We start from the raw sequence: 13010 nt of genomic DNA on the forward strand, positions 1-13010 counted from the left end.
CTCGTACCTGGTGTCATATTCTACCCGGTATGCTGTCCAGGCGACTACTCGGTCCGATGGAGTACTTGGTCCGCGCGCGACTCCTGAGGGTACTCGAGGCCGCGTCGAGAGAGACCTCTCTACATGGGTGGTCCATTCTCCTTACGCATGCATTATATAAGTTCAGTAAAGTTCACACTAAGGATACACGAGGCCCCTGTGTCCGGCAGCCATCCAACGGAATTCGATAATTATATCCTAAACCGTTCTCTCACGCGTCCCTTCCTAAGAAAGAGAACTTCTTGTTAGAAAGTCTACAAGAATGGATGGATAGCTGCATCTTCGTGAAACATCCTTCTTTTTCCTTTTAGAATCTGTACTGGTGTTTCATATTTGTAGATAAGAAAGAAAATAGATCCGATAATTCTGATAATTCTTAACGTTTCGAAATATACTCTTAAGTGCAAACTTAACACGATCTGATCTTTAGAATTTCGGTAGAGAAATTCATTTCGTTTTATCTTGATTGGCAAGTGAATTAAAGAGCAACGATTTTTAACGATAATTTGTTTTAAATTCTTGAAAAGATAATAATTAAAAATATAATTGAAATCGTCACAATCTGACTGGAGGGCGAACAAAAGGGCGACGAGGGTCGATTCATCATACCGTGTCCTCCGATGTTTCCGAACTCGTGATATAACTTACGAGATGTGGAACATGAAAAGGCAGAGAAATGTGGCCTGTATTTTGTAGATAAGAACGGACCCTATATCCCTCTTACATCGTCTCCACCCTTCCACATCATCAGATTCCTTCCAGTCCCAATTACATTTCAGATGGTTGCATGGTCACGAGAAGATTATCATCCCTCCCGAAATAATAGGACTAATACGAAAGATAGAATATATAAGAGATCTTGGAAAACTTGTAGAAATTTTTCTTTTGTTTCGAATAAAATTGTGTATTTTGATTAATTACGATAAAAAAAATATTTCGAAGGTATAAAATAAGTTTCGAAAATAGATATTTAGAATAAATATCTTTTTCGAAAAGATTTTTGCTTAAAACTGTGAAATTAAAGAAATAGATGAGATTTGATTGAAAGTTTGAATTAAAGTTGAATTGTTAAATTTAATTAAATAATTATAATAGGTATTTTACTGTTTCGTTTAACTAACTGTTAAATTTACCTATATCCCGTTGATATTATTATAACACGCTCATATAATATAATATAAATATCTTTATTTGATCTAGTATGAATTTTATTTTATAATGTACAAGTACTTGATGTGTTCTCTCGCGGCGAAATTCGGTAGCTTTCTAGCTATCGTATTTTCTGTCGATAATAAATTCTAGACTAAATTTGGTTTTCATATATTTCGTAAAAAATAATTAGTAGAATTGTTACTTTTAATCAATATTAATAAATAAAGATAATAAATGAGGTTTCATATGCATGGAATTTGCTTTAATAATTAAAATGGCGATAGCACGCCAAAGGATATACTTTATTATAATACATACATGTATATTATTTTATAAAGCGAATACTTTAGCAAAATAATAAAGAATATATACGAAAAAATATTTTACTCACATTTCTCAGCACCTATTCTTAAGATTTGTCGCAATTTTCCTCGATTTTACACCACAAAATTACACTCTGTTCTTTTCACAAATTATTCGTACGTACTTGCGAGAATTTAATTCAATATCTCGCAAAACGTATTCGATATCTCGCATTTCCACGATTACGTACTGTCGATAATAACCGTATATAAAAGTGTTTAATATTCTTCTTGAATCGTAAGAAGAATGTCACTTCCTGCAAAAATTACTTTTGCATTATGTTGTGCAACATCAGCAAGTATTATATTTTATGTGCATTATCAACAAGAAGCTGAGAGGTAATTTAAAATATTTTTATATTAGGTTATATTCAAGTAACGTATATAAAATTCCATAAAAATCTAACCATCGTGTAACATGTATTTACCATTGAATAAATACAAAATATATAATATATTATAACAATAAAAAAAATGTATATAAATTGAGAATAAATATATCCTTCTTCAAATGTTTCGTTCTTAAATCAGATTATTCGAAAGAAAATTCGATTGAATTATTTAATTGAAGTTGAAATTAATATCATACAATCATTTTATTTAACAAGATACAATTTTTTCTTTTATTTTTATAGTATAAAATTTTTTGAATTAGTTATATTTTTTCGATCTGAAAGATTAGAATCTATAATGAACTTTTTGCATATTACATCACATAAATGTAAATTAATTTGACTACAGTGTTCAGTACATGTTACACGATAAAATTGTTTTTCGTAGCACGTTTGTCACGTATATTTTCATAATTTTTTACAGAAAACAACTCGAGATAGGTGTAGAACGCGATATTCAACGACAAGAACGGAATAAATTAAAATCGCTGTTGAAACAACAAACACAATTGGCGGATCAGTTACCATCAAAAAACGAACAAAATCTTCAAACCTTATAACATTAGTAAATATTATATAATATTTATTGTAACAAGACTTTGATAATTTATTGCGTGCAATTATAATTTGTGATTTTATAAATTACATTTGTGGATTTATTTATTTTTCCTTTTACGTTAGATTTCACTGTTGACTTTAGGTTAGGTTAGATTATACAATATCAATGAACATAATGACTACAGAAGAACCAACAGAACCAGGTATTTACATATACATATATTTCAACAAAATAATAATAAATTTTACTTTTATATATTTCTCATTTATAGATTTGATTTGCGTAGAGGAAAGTCTTATGAGTTTAGAAAAATTAGATAGAGCATCACCGGATTTATGGCCTGAACAAAGTAGGTATATTTTATGTATACGTGTTACTATTATATATACTTAATTTTGAAAGAAAAAATAATATATCGTGTAATCATATTAATGATTAATGAAGTTCCAGGTGTAAACGAATTTGTAGCTCAAAATTCACCTCAAACAGAACCATCTGCTTGGGCTGCTGGTCTCACTCCAGATGATATAAATCAGTTACATCGTAAGTTTTTATTTGATAACAAAATTACATGGAATATTTTTTATTATGTCAAAAATAAGAATTTTTATTTAATAAGAATTAGGAAATTTGTCAATGGGTGGTTTAATATCCGAAGTAAAAAAATTACATGATATGGCATATCAATTAGGATTGGAAGAGGCAAAAGAGATGACTCGTGGAAAATATTTAAACATTTTCAAGCATAAATAGCAAAAATTAGATTAAAGATGATTATATGTAAGAAAATAATAATATATATATATATATGTGTGTTTTATTCAAATTTACATTAACGTTAAATAAATTATTAATCTTTTAATGAATAGTTAATAATTTTCTAGAATCCATGTTACGTATTTCTGTACATTGACAAAGACTGATGGAAAGCTGGTGGTTACATTGCAGTTGGAACTATATGATAAAATACCTAACTGAAATTTATGTAAATATATAATTGTAATTTTATATATAAATATATGATTTAATTATATATATAAAATCGTGAAATATCATGAATAAATAGTAAATTTTTACCAAAAAATGAGAATCGCCATATTTAAGTAAAAGAGGACTTCCAGTGTATCCCGAACATGGCATTTCATCTCCTATAGTACACAATTCAACAGCTAATCCTTGAATATAATAATTCATGCATTCTTCGATCGATACAATCCTCATTTTTAAAAATTGTTGCTTACAAGGATTTACTTCAATAAGATTTAGATATTTAAAATTTAAAAAAACTTTGTTACTTAAACGAGTTATTTATAATTTTCTTACCCTTTCGATTTGCAAATTTGCCCCAACCAACGAGAATAGCATTTATTCCTACATCTATATAATTATTTTTTGGTAAAAGGCAGATAGGTTGTGCAGTTACTGAATTAAAAAATAAGAATTTCGTAGATTCATCTTTTGCATAATGGATTAAGAAAATTTGAATAATTATTACCAGTATATCGTATCGATTCTTTTAAATGTAGCATCGCTATATTATTCGCGAAAGTTTCAGCTTGATAATTAGGATGTTTTATCACATACGATATATTTATTTTCTGTACATTACAATTAGAATCAGTATCAGTATCAAACTCACCAACAATTACAGAATCCCTATTAAAAGATTAAAAATCTGTTCAAATTTTTACCTTAAAAATTATAACTACTCACAGTTTACAATTATTAAACTTTATAATAGCACAATTTGCAGTGGTTAATATTGTGCGTTGATTCAGAATTACACCGTTACAAGGATACGTTATTTTTCCTGTATTGCCTAGAAAAGAATTATAAAATCAATCTGATACATCTATAAAATAAATAAATATCTCTAGACTTTTCTCTTACTTTTATATCCAACTCTTGCAACAAAAGGAAACATTCCTACAGTATTAACATTTCCACGAACGAAACTTTTACCACATTTTAAACTCGAACTTTGTCTCGCGTAAAATGTATCGTCCGTTTGCGTGAAAAATGTGTTTACGTTACTATCATTTATGCTGCAGCACACCTTTGGTCTCGTATTTTCGTAACCGCAAATTGCTTGGCGAAATCTACATTTTTAGAAGTTTTAATAGTGGAAGTTCAAATAAAATTTGAATAATTTTATAATCTATATACAATGATTTCATTACCTCGTTTATATTTTTTTACCCATTACGAATAATCACACTGGATTCATACTTACCTATGAATTGGAAGTAGATTATGATTCATTAAATTTAAAATAGCAGAACAATGTTCGATAAAGATACATACTTTATCATTTGGACAGGTAATGAAATTAATATTCGGATATGTTTCGGTGGGAAAATATTGCGTCTGGTCGGTGATTCTTAACACGAGAAAACAATAAAAAAATAAAAGAAACATTTTTCATTGATCGACCAATGCCGTTTAAAACATCTTTTATACTGATCTGTTCGGCAGATCTCATTTCAATTTCGTAATACGTAATGAGGATTTTTATTACGTTGAAAGTATTATTCCGTTCTTCCGCCGGAAATCTCATTGTCATGGCAGAAAATGGTACTCTTAAGCAAACATTACCTTTTTAATCATTATACAATCGTAAGATGTAATTTCCGTTGAAAAAAAAAAAAAAAAAGAAAAAAAGAATTATCGCATGAAAATCTTATTTAAAAGATTTTATTGCTCGAATACATATTATTTATAGATCATAAAAATCTCCCGTCTGAAGATTTACCGATATTATTTACAATATTTATTTACAGCATATGCAAAACAAATTCAATATAAAAATAAATTCTTTTCTTTAACGATTAAATCAATCAATCAATCAAATTAAATTATTGTGCTTACAATAGAGATAACGATTTTTGTTAGATTTAATAGCAACTTGAACGATATCCGTGTCCCTTACGAAATCTGTAGCTACTATATTCGCAGTGTACTGCCAAATGGTGCTATACCAATTAGTCACATTCAAATTAACTCTATGCGCCATATCTCGAAGATTTCCCAATCTATTCGAGATGATATCGTTAAAATCCGGTGTCAATTCCGCCATCGCAGATCGGGGTCTCAGAATGCTGTCCCTTTAACAAAAAAAAAAAAAAAAAAAAAAAAAAAAAAAGAAAAAAAAAGAAAAAAAAATACGTATCTTTTAACACACCTCTTGCATACAACTAGCATAAATCATATCCTTTCTCGAATCATCATTATCCCCTTAATTGCACTTCAAGAAATGTTTTACCTATTGTTGGTTTCAATTTTATGCAAATATTTGTACAAGTCCTCAACGGTCTTGACATTCCCCCATTTATGCGTCACACAAGGCCAGACACTGGCGTGATTAGCCACGACTTTCGAATCCTCGTAACCGATTATCAATCTTTTCCCAGAAGACCAGATCTCGTTCAACGTGACGCCCCATCCTTGATTATTTCGGATCAGATAGCGATCGCGAAACTCGTCTTCCAAATGGGACACCAACGCGCGATGGTCGGAATAATTATTGAAACCTGTTTTTCGTCACAATCATGTCACAAATCAAACAATGTTGAGAGTTGGAGGAGAGTTTCAGGGATTCAGCATTACCAACGGCGAATTCACGTATGTCCATTATCACGATTTCCTCGGTATTGTCGAGAAAATTTTTCACGTGATCTATAACAATCCTTAACGGGACTGAACGATAAAATGGGCCGTGGATCGTCCACCATACCTCACTGTCGTCGGGATAATGGCCCAATCTGATGTCCAAGTATCGTACACCGTGTATCAATTGTCCAAGAATATCTAAATCCTATGAATTTTATTGTGTAATTAAATATAATAATATATATATATATATATATATATATATATATAGAACCTTTTTCGAATATAAAAATCAATGTTACATTTACCTGTGTCACGGCAAATTTCGAAATGATGCTTATTATATTGCCGTTCACATCGTAAGCCGCGGAATCATGGGTTCCGGGTAAAAATATATCCTTTATCTTCAAAGGACCGAGAATATCATTCATGTCTTTCATCCACGTTGGATACGTTTTTAAACAATCGATTTTTTTTATGTCTCCTCTCTTCGTTTTCCATATTATTCCGTACTCTGAAAAGAAGAAAATTTTTAATTAAAATAAATAAATATAAATAAATAAAAAAATAAATAAATAAATAAATATATATATATAAAAAAAAAATAAATAAATAAATATATATATATATATACGAATTTTCTCAAAAATAGAGACGTCACGAAACACTGGTGATTTTATTCTATTTTTCTTCCTTTTTTCTCTCTCTTAAGATTATTTACTTATACATTTGGACACGAAAGAAAGATTAGCGCTGGGCACAAATTCGGCCAACACCCCGGTTTTTTGAATCCCGCTCGAATCGTCCGGAACCACGGTGTAAATTTCACGTTGAAGTCCCTCAGAGTCTTCCGCGTATAGCGAGATTTTATCCTCAGGTTCAATATTGACGTTGTTCCAATAAATTTCTATTTCGCGCATCATTGATCCCGAGATTATCGGTGAAATAAGTATACCGATTCGAGATTGCCCTAAATATAACACAAAAGACATTTTTAGAAATTATTTAACAGATTAAAAAAAAAGAAGAAAAAAAAAAAAAACAATGTACTTACAATTTTCCAATGATGCGTTGCAAATTTTGGCAGACGAAATATCGTTACGTATTGTCAATAGAACGAGCAAAATACTTGTCGTGTATTGTATCAATATATTAACAGAGAAAGTAGAAACGTGTACAGTCATTGTCCCTTGTTTCGTTCTAAAATTACTACTTAAATAAGCTCGTAATATAGATAGATGTTGAAAAATATATTAAAAGAAATATCTTAATAATTAAAATAATTTCATTCGTTCATTTATATATATATATAACACATACCTAACAAAAATCAATTTTAAAATTGAAGTATTAGAAGTAGAGAGATCTTACACGTGATAATACAATTCGTTTTTAACCGTGAACTGATGCTCGATGAATACGTGTTTCATTTAAAATTGTGTTGTCAGATGTTAGAATTTTAATTACGCAACTGATAGCCGATTCTACGTAATAATTACAATTAAAAAAATGATTATAATACTTTATTTTATCTAATCAAAAAATATACAATATTATCTTTTTATATAAAGTATTAAAGTATTAACAATTTTTAAATTAGATTTTTTTTTTTTTTATCCTGGAAGTTGTGTCAATTCAACATTAACATTTGAACTCTCTGCGATAATCACAAGTGAAATGAGGATGAAATAACGAGGAGCGAAAGAAAATGTTTATTGCGATTTATTACAATGTAATTTCCTTTTTTCTTTTCTTTTCTTTTTTTTTTTTTTTGTTACTTCATCCGAAATACAAGTTATTAGTTTTTTTATTTTATTATTTGATTCTTAAATATATTTAATTTTAAATCGATAACAAAAAGAAACGATAAGAAACCTACTCTTGCACTATCAATTTACTACTGTTCGTGTAAAGAACAGTATTAATCTTGTTTTCTTTCGTAATAATGTTTCCTTTATGTTATTGTTTTTTAAGAGGTAATTACATGAAACGTAGTTATGAGAAAATAGCCTTTGTTTCGAGATTGTGATTATGATTAAATTCAAATACAATAAGAATTTCAATTTCAAATTATTGTTAAGAATTCGTTTAAAAATTTTAAATTAATTTTGTGTTATTAATATTAGAAACTAATTATAATATTAAAAATAATAATCTTTAATGTTGAAAATAATGGAATAGTTGAATGTTTAAAATTTTAATTGATAAAATAAAAAATATATAGTTGTTACAAATATAAAAGTTATAAGATTAAAAATATTTCAATAATATAATAATTATAATATTGAAAATTAAAACATTTTATATCGAGGAAATTTTCTCCGTCAAAAGTTTACAGTTTACGCCATTATCGATGGTATAAACTGAAGCGTGACTTTGCCTGCCGAGTTAATATTACGGAAGGTTAAAATAATTACAGTTGTATTTCGATCGCTGTATCGTTCAGACGTGCGTGCTCGGATAAAATTATTCGCGAATTTTGTTTTTAAAATTTTATTCTAAAATGTATTTGTTTGTTAAAAGTATTTATATTATGTGTTATATGTGTATTTATTTTTTAAACATATTTATTCGCGAGTGTGACAATTTAACGAGAGTTTTACAAGTTTTATTCGTAAATATTCAAATATTTCATTATTATGGACGAGAAGCAGTTACTTGGACTATTGTCGTTACAATATTAATTACAATATTAACTACGAATGATAAGATATGATTGTGGCATAAAATTTATTACGTTATTATACACGTTAAAAATGAACAACTTCTATTTTAATCCTATTGTACGTAAGTACAAACGTAAACAAATTTCGAAGAGTTATAAAAACGAGAAATATTTTAACATGTATTTCTACTTTGTCAATCGATTTCAGAAAATATATGAAATGAAATTATAAAACTTGAAAGAAATTTTAATAAAATATAACAATAATTGTATAATATCAATTCTTAAAATAAATATATATTTTTTATTTTCGAAAAAGATATAGACACATATATATATATATATACGTAACGTTAATTTTTTCAAACTCAAGAATTGAGAATTAATGCCATCTCTTGAGAAAAACTCTTTGAAAAATGTTTTTGACAAGAGATGGCGTCAACGGTCAATTCTTACTCTATATCTATCTTTTTCGTATTATTTCTTCTTTTTTCTTTATGAGTTTCATTTGCAGCACTCTGAAGATGGCGTTGATTTCAATATTTTTACCTTATCTCTGTTTTTCTCTCACTATTCCCTTTCCTTGTCTGCATTTACTCTATAAATTCATGCACTAACCCAATTTCCGATTAACTTTATTGCATCTCTGTCCAATTTATTGATTAAAAATCTTAATATCTATATTATTCAATTTTTATAAATTATAAGTGTTTTAGAAGGGATTTTTAACATTTAAAAAAAAAAAAGATTGTTAATTCTCTCAGTTTAAATGTTTTAGATTTTTTAAACTTATTTAATTTTTATATTACATTTCTTTCTTATATATCAGTTTTTTTTTATTTTCTTAACTTTTAATTTAATTTTGTACATAATTTATTCACATTATATTTTTTACGAACGATCCTAGTCCGCATAGTGGTAATTGATATTGCTTTGCAAAAGCAATCTTTAAATGAAATTAGATTAAATTGGAAAAATTATATTAGACAGATCGTGTTAATAAAATTACCGTTTGGAAAGCGATGCCAAATTAAGAATTATAACTATCTGCAATCCAATCAAGATTTTACAAATTCCCTTTGGATATTTTAATCTAGATTGAATAATAGATATATCACATATATTTGTACCCATCGTAGGACATGGTTGGACATTATGGATATCGCGATATAGGGTAATAATATGCTGTAACTTTAATAAGGTAAAATTTGACAAATCTGATATTCGATTGAATTATTTTCTACGTTACGTTGGTATGGGATTGTAAATAACAAAGAAAAAGTCAATTCAAGGACTTTGCTCATCATTCTTTATTACAAAATTGAGAAAAAAGAAAACTTTACGAGAGTAACAAACTTTTGGCTTATATGACTAGTTATAATACTCAGCGGCAATATTAAAATTAGTGCAATATAAGTATGTACATTTGTGTGATTAGGTGTGGCTGGTCCGATGAGGGCCTTTAACACGAGATACCGAAGAAATCGAGCAAGTTTCATCGTCGAAACTTGAAAATGAAAGTGTGCAAATAAATTAACGTTTATAGCACGTTTCCATGAACAAAAAATCTCAATGGTCCTCTATGCGATGTGATGTATCCTAAACAATATCATTCGGTTATTATATGAAATATTTACATTTTTTTTTTCTTTTCCCTTACATATTTGATATCCATCTTAAAAACAATTTTTCATATAGATTATTTTCGTTTCTTAAATAAAATCAATAATCTTTTCTCGAATCGTATCAACAAACGATAGATATAACAATTCAATTTTTCAAATTCGTGTCGAATTAATGTTCTGTCAAGTTAATGTCAGTAGTACGCAGTAGTACGAGGAGAAAGAAGAAAAAAAAAAAAATTAATCATAAACATACACCGGGTGCCTCGAAAAAAATCGTGATTCGATTAATCACATCATAATCGTATCGATAACAATTTTTACTTTTTCGAAAAAATCTCCGATTTTTTTCGTTTCCGCCGCCAATTTTTACACACTTGAAATATTATATTCTCGCATATTACGCACCAATAAAAAACGCGCTTCCCTTTTATTACTTATATATGCGCGTGTATCCTCTTCACTTCAAATAGAGATTTTTACAACAAAAATTCTTCCACTTTTTTTTTCTTTTTTTTTTTTTTTTTTTTTTTTTTTTTAATTTACGCATCGCGCAATTCGTATTCGTATGCATAAAATTCTTAACTCACGCAACTCTTCATTTTTTATTCATCTCTAATGCTCACGCGTTCGCTTCTTTCGTTTTTTTTTTTTTTTTCATCGGGATGAGAACGACAACTTAACTTATTAACAGGGTTACAGGAGTGCGGTTTTACATCGTTATCGAACGTTGCTCGCCCATTATCATTACCTGTTTTTTTTTTTTTAGAATATTTTTCGAGAGAGATTGCAAAGTGTTGATTGGTTGGAAAATATTTTTTTTGTTTGTTTTTTTTTTACACGTGATAAAGTGATTTTGCAATCTTTCTATCTTTATCATTAAAAAAAAAAAAAGAAAAAAGCTGACGATTAAAATTCTTTTAAAAATATTCGAACATAATATTCGAATATAAAATCATATTGATTTGAGATCGATCATTTGTTTTCGCATACGTTTTCCGCATATATATATATACAACAACGAGTTACATGTCATGTCAAGTATGTATAAAAAAAGAAAAAAAAAAAAAAAAAAAAAAGAAGAAAAGAAGAAAAGTATCGTAATACTACATACGGTAGTATGTTGACGTTTTTTTAAATTCGAAAAAACGTTTTTAATAACGTAATTATAATTAATTAATCTTAACATTGCTCCGACGTGGCTTGTTCACCTCGTGTCATTGCATCCATTGCTCGCCTCAAAGTCAGAATATTAAACGTTTTTTTTTTTCTTTCTTTTTTCTTCTTCTTTTTCTATAGATTCTTCGACGAGTTGGTATTCATATAAAACTACTCTCGACTAAATTACTATTACTATATCGAATCATCGAATTGCCAAAAATCGAATACTGCATATATATATATATATATATTTTTTTTTCCTTCACCTTTAATACACTACTACGTATATTCGTTCGTGTAGCACTTATTTGTATTTTTTTTTTTTTTTCAGTATATACAAGATCCTACGTATTCCCCCTTACATCAGAAATTAAATACTTCATCTATTTTAATAATAGACTGCGGATGTTTATGCAAATTTATATCTTTATGAATTAACTAAAAAAAAAAAAAAAAAAAGAGGGAGATAACTCGAGTAGAGAAGCTTGTTTCACTTAATAAATATCGCAAACGATTTATTTTATATTGGATGTTTTGTATGTATATATATATTTTTTTGTCTTACACGTAATATTTTTCACGAGAGCACAAGTATCCGCAGTCCTCGTCGTTACCAGAGTCATACTCGAGGTTGGAACTATCCACATAGCCACTAGAAATTCTTATTATATAGGATACGCAACTCGTCGATATTATATCGATAGTATATATAATTTTTTGAAGAATAAAATTCTGAATGGAATAACACAGTTAGCCGCTATAATTTGTTCATTTCTCGCAACAAGATTTTTTTCTTTCTCAAGAAAAAAAAAAAAAAAAAAAAAAAAAAGAAAAATTTGAAATTCCTCATGACGAAACAATACAGATTTTTCTTCTCGTGAAACTTGAAACTCGAATATCGTCAACAGGTATATTACACGCTCACCATCCTCATATATATATATATATATACCGTAAAATCATAATACTATCGTAAAAAACCTTACCGTTCTATTTCTCAAATTTTCAATTCACGTTTTTTTTTTTTTCCTTTCTTTCTTTCTTTCTTACCCTTCGAGTCAAAGATTGTTCCCTCTTCGTACGTATCAAATGTTTCAAATGGTTCCCCTTAACCTTAATAACGATCGTTTATTAACGAAAAAAATTAGTACAAGTACAAAAACTTCTTTTACTTTCATAACTTTTTTCGGAATGTGACGTGTAGAGTATCCTATCCAAATAAAAATCCAACGATTGTTCGTATTATTGTTTGTTTGGGCTTGTTCGCAGCAACACAGATAGCGGCGTAGAACCGTGCATAAATACTAAAAAACTAATTCCCTATTAAATAGTCTCTGTCTTGGAAGACACTCGGTATGGCAGGATTTTTTTTTTTTTCTATTTTTTTATTTCTTTTTAATTTTTTTTTCTTTCTTTCTTTCTTTCTTTTTTCTTTTTTTTTTTTTTTTT

General features: G+C 28.3%; 4 protein-coding genes across 7 annotated transcripts; 2 read left to right on the forward strand and 2 right to left on the reverse strand.

The window, feature by feature from the left end:
* The first annotated feature begins 1708 nt into the window (after nucleotides 1-1708).
* On the forward strand, nucleotides 1709-2590 carry LOC122713224 (protein PET117, mitochondrial). Its single transcript, XM_043933469.1, has 2 exons — nucleotides 1709-1892; nucleotides 2370-2590. Exons 1-2 carry the CDS (start codon nucleotides 1801-1803, stop codon nucleotides 2503-2505), a joined length of 228 nt encoding a protein of 75 aa, XP_043789404.1. The 5' UTR covers nucleotides 1709-1800; the 3' UTR covers nucleotides 2506-2590.
* LOC122713223 (protein lin-52 homolog) lies at nucleotides 2370-3546 on the forward strand. 3 transcript variants are annotated; one of them, XM_043933466.1, is made up of 6 exons: nucleotides 2370-2510; nucleotides 2627-2706; nucleotides 2776-2853; nucleotides 2949-3047; nucleotides 3124-3284; nucleotides 3389-3546. In XM_043933466.1, the coding sequence occupies exons 2-5, from the start codon at nucleotides 2670-2672 to the stop codon at nucleotides 3255-3257; spliced, it is 348 nt and encodes a 115-aa protein (XP_043789401.1). In that variant the 5' UTR covers nucleotides 2370-2510; nucleotides 2627-2669; the 3' UTR covers nucleotides 3258-3284; nucleotides 3389-3546. The 3 variants fall into 3 exon arrangements, with proteins under 3 accessions (XP_043789401.1, XP_043789400.1, XP_043789402.1); XM_043933465.1 differs by having other exon boundaries at nucleotides 2646-2706; XM_043933467.1 differs by having other exon boundaries at nucleotides 2646-2706; nucleotides 2955-3047.
* LOC122713210 (chymotrypsin-like protease CTRL-1) lies at nucleotides 3357-5104 on the reverse strand. Its single transcript, XM_043933449.1, has 7 exons — nucleotides 4738-5104; nucleotides 4395-4603; nucleotides 4218-4323; nucleotides 4000-4160; nucleotides 3828-3926; nucleotides 3582-3754; nucleotides 3357-3478 (listed from the first exon to the last, which is right to left on the reverse strand). Exons 1-7 carry the CDS (start codon nucleotides 4920-4922, stop codon nucleotides 3374-3376), a joined length of 1038 nt encoding a protein of 345 aa, XP_043789384.1. The 5' UTR covers nucleotides 4923-5104; the 3' UTR covers nucleotides 3357-3373.
* Nucleotides 5105-5182: 78 nt separating this feature from the next.
* LOC122713208 (PI-PLC X domain-containing protein 1-like) lies at nucleotides 5183-7905 on the reverse strand. 2 transcript variants are annotated; one of them, XM_043933446.1, is made up of 7 exons: nucleotides 7434-7905; nucleotides 7168-7322; nucleotides 6835-7083; nucleotides 6422-6627; nucleotides 6111-6318; nucleotides 5767-6034; nucleotides 5183-5608 (listed from the first exon to the last, which is right to left on the reverse strand). In XM_043933446.1, exons 2-7 carry the CDS (start codon nucleotides 7295-7297, stop codon nucleotides 5350-5352), a joined length of 1320 nt encoding a protein of 439 aa, XP_043789381.1. In that variant the 5' UTR covers nucleotides 7298-7322; nucleotides 7434-7905; the 3' UTR covers nucleotides 5183-5349. The 2 variants fall into 2 exon arrangements, with proteins under 2 accessions (XP_043789381.1, XP_043789380.1); XM_043933445.1 differs by having other exon boundaries at nucleotides 7168-7313; nucleotides 7434-7904.
* Nucleotides 7906-13010: the final 5105 nt, after the last annotated feature.

Source organism: Apis laboriosa, unplaced genomic scaffold (assembly GCF_014066325.1).
Source record: "Apis laboriosa isolate Shangri-la unplaced genomic scaffold, ASM1406632v1 scaffold23_cov150, whole genome shotgun sequence".
NCBI lineage: Eukaryota > Metazoa > Arthropoda > Insecta > Hymenoptera > Apidae > Apis > Apis laboriosa.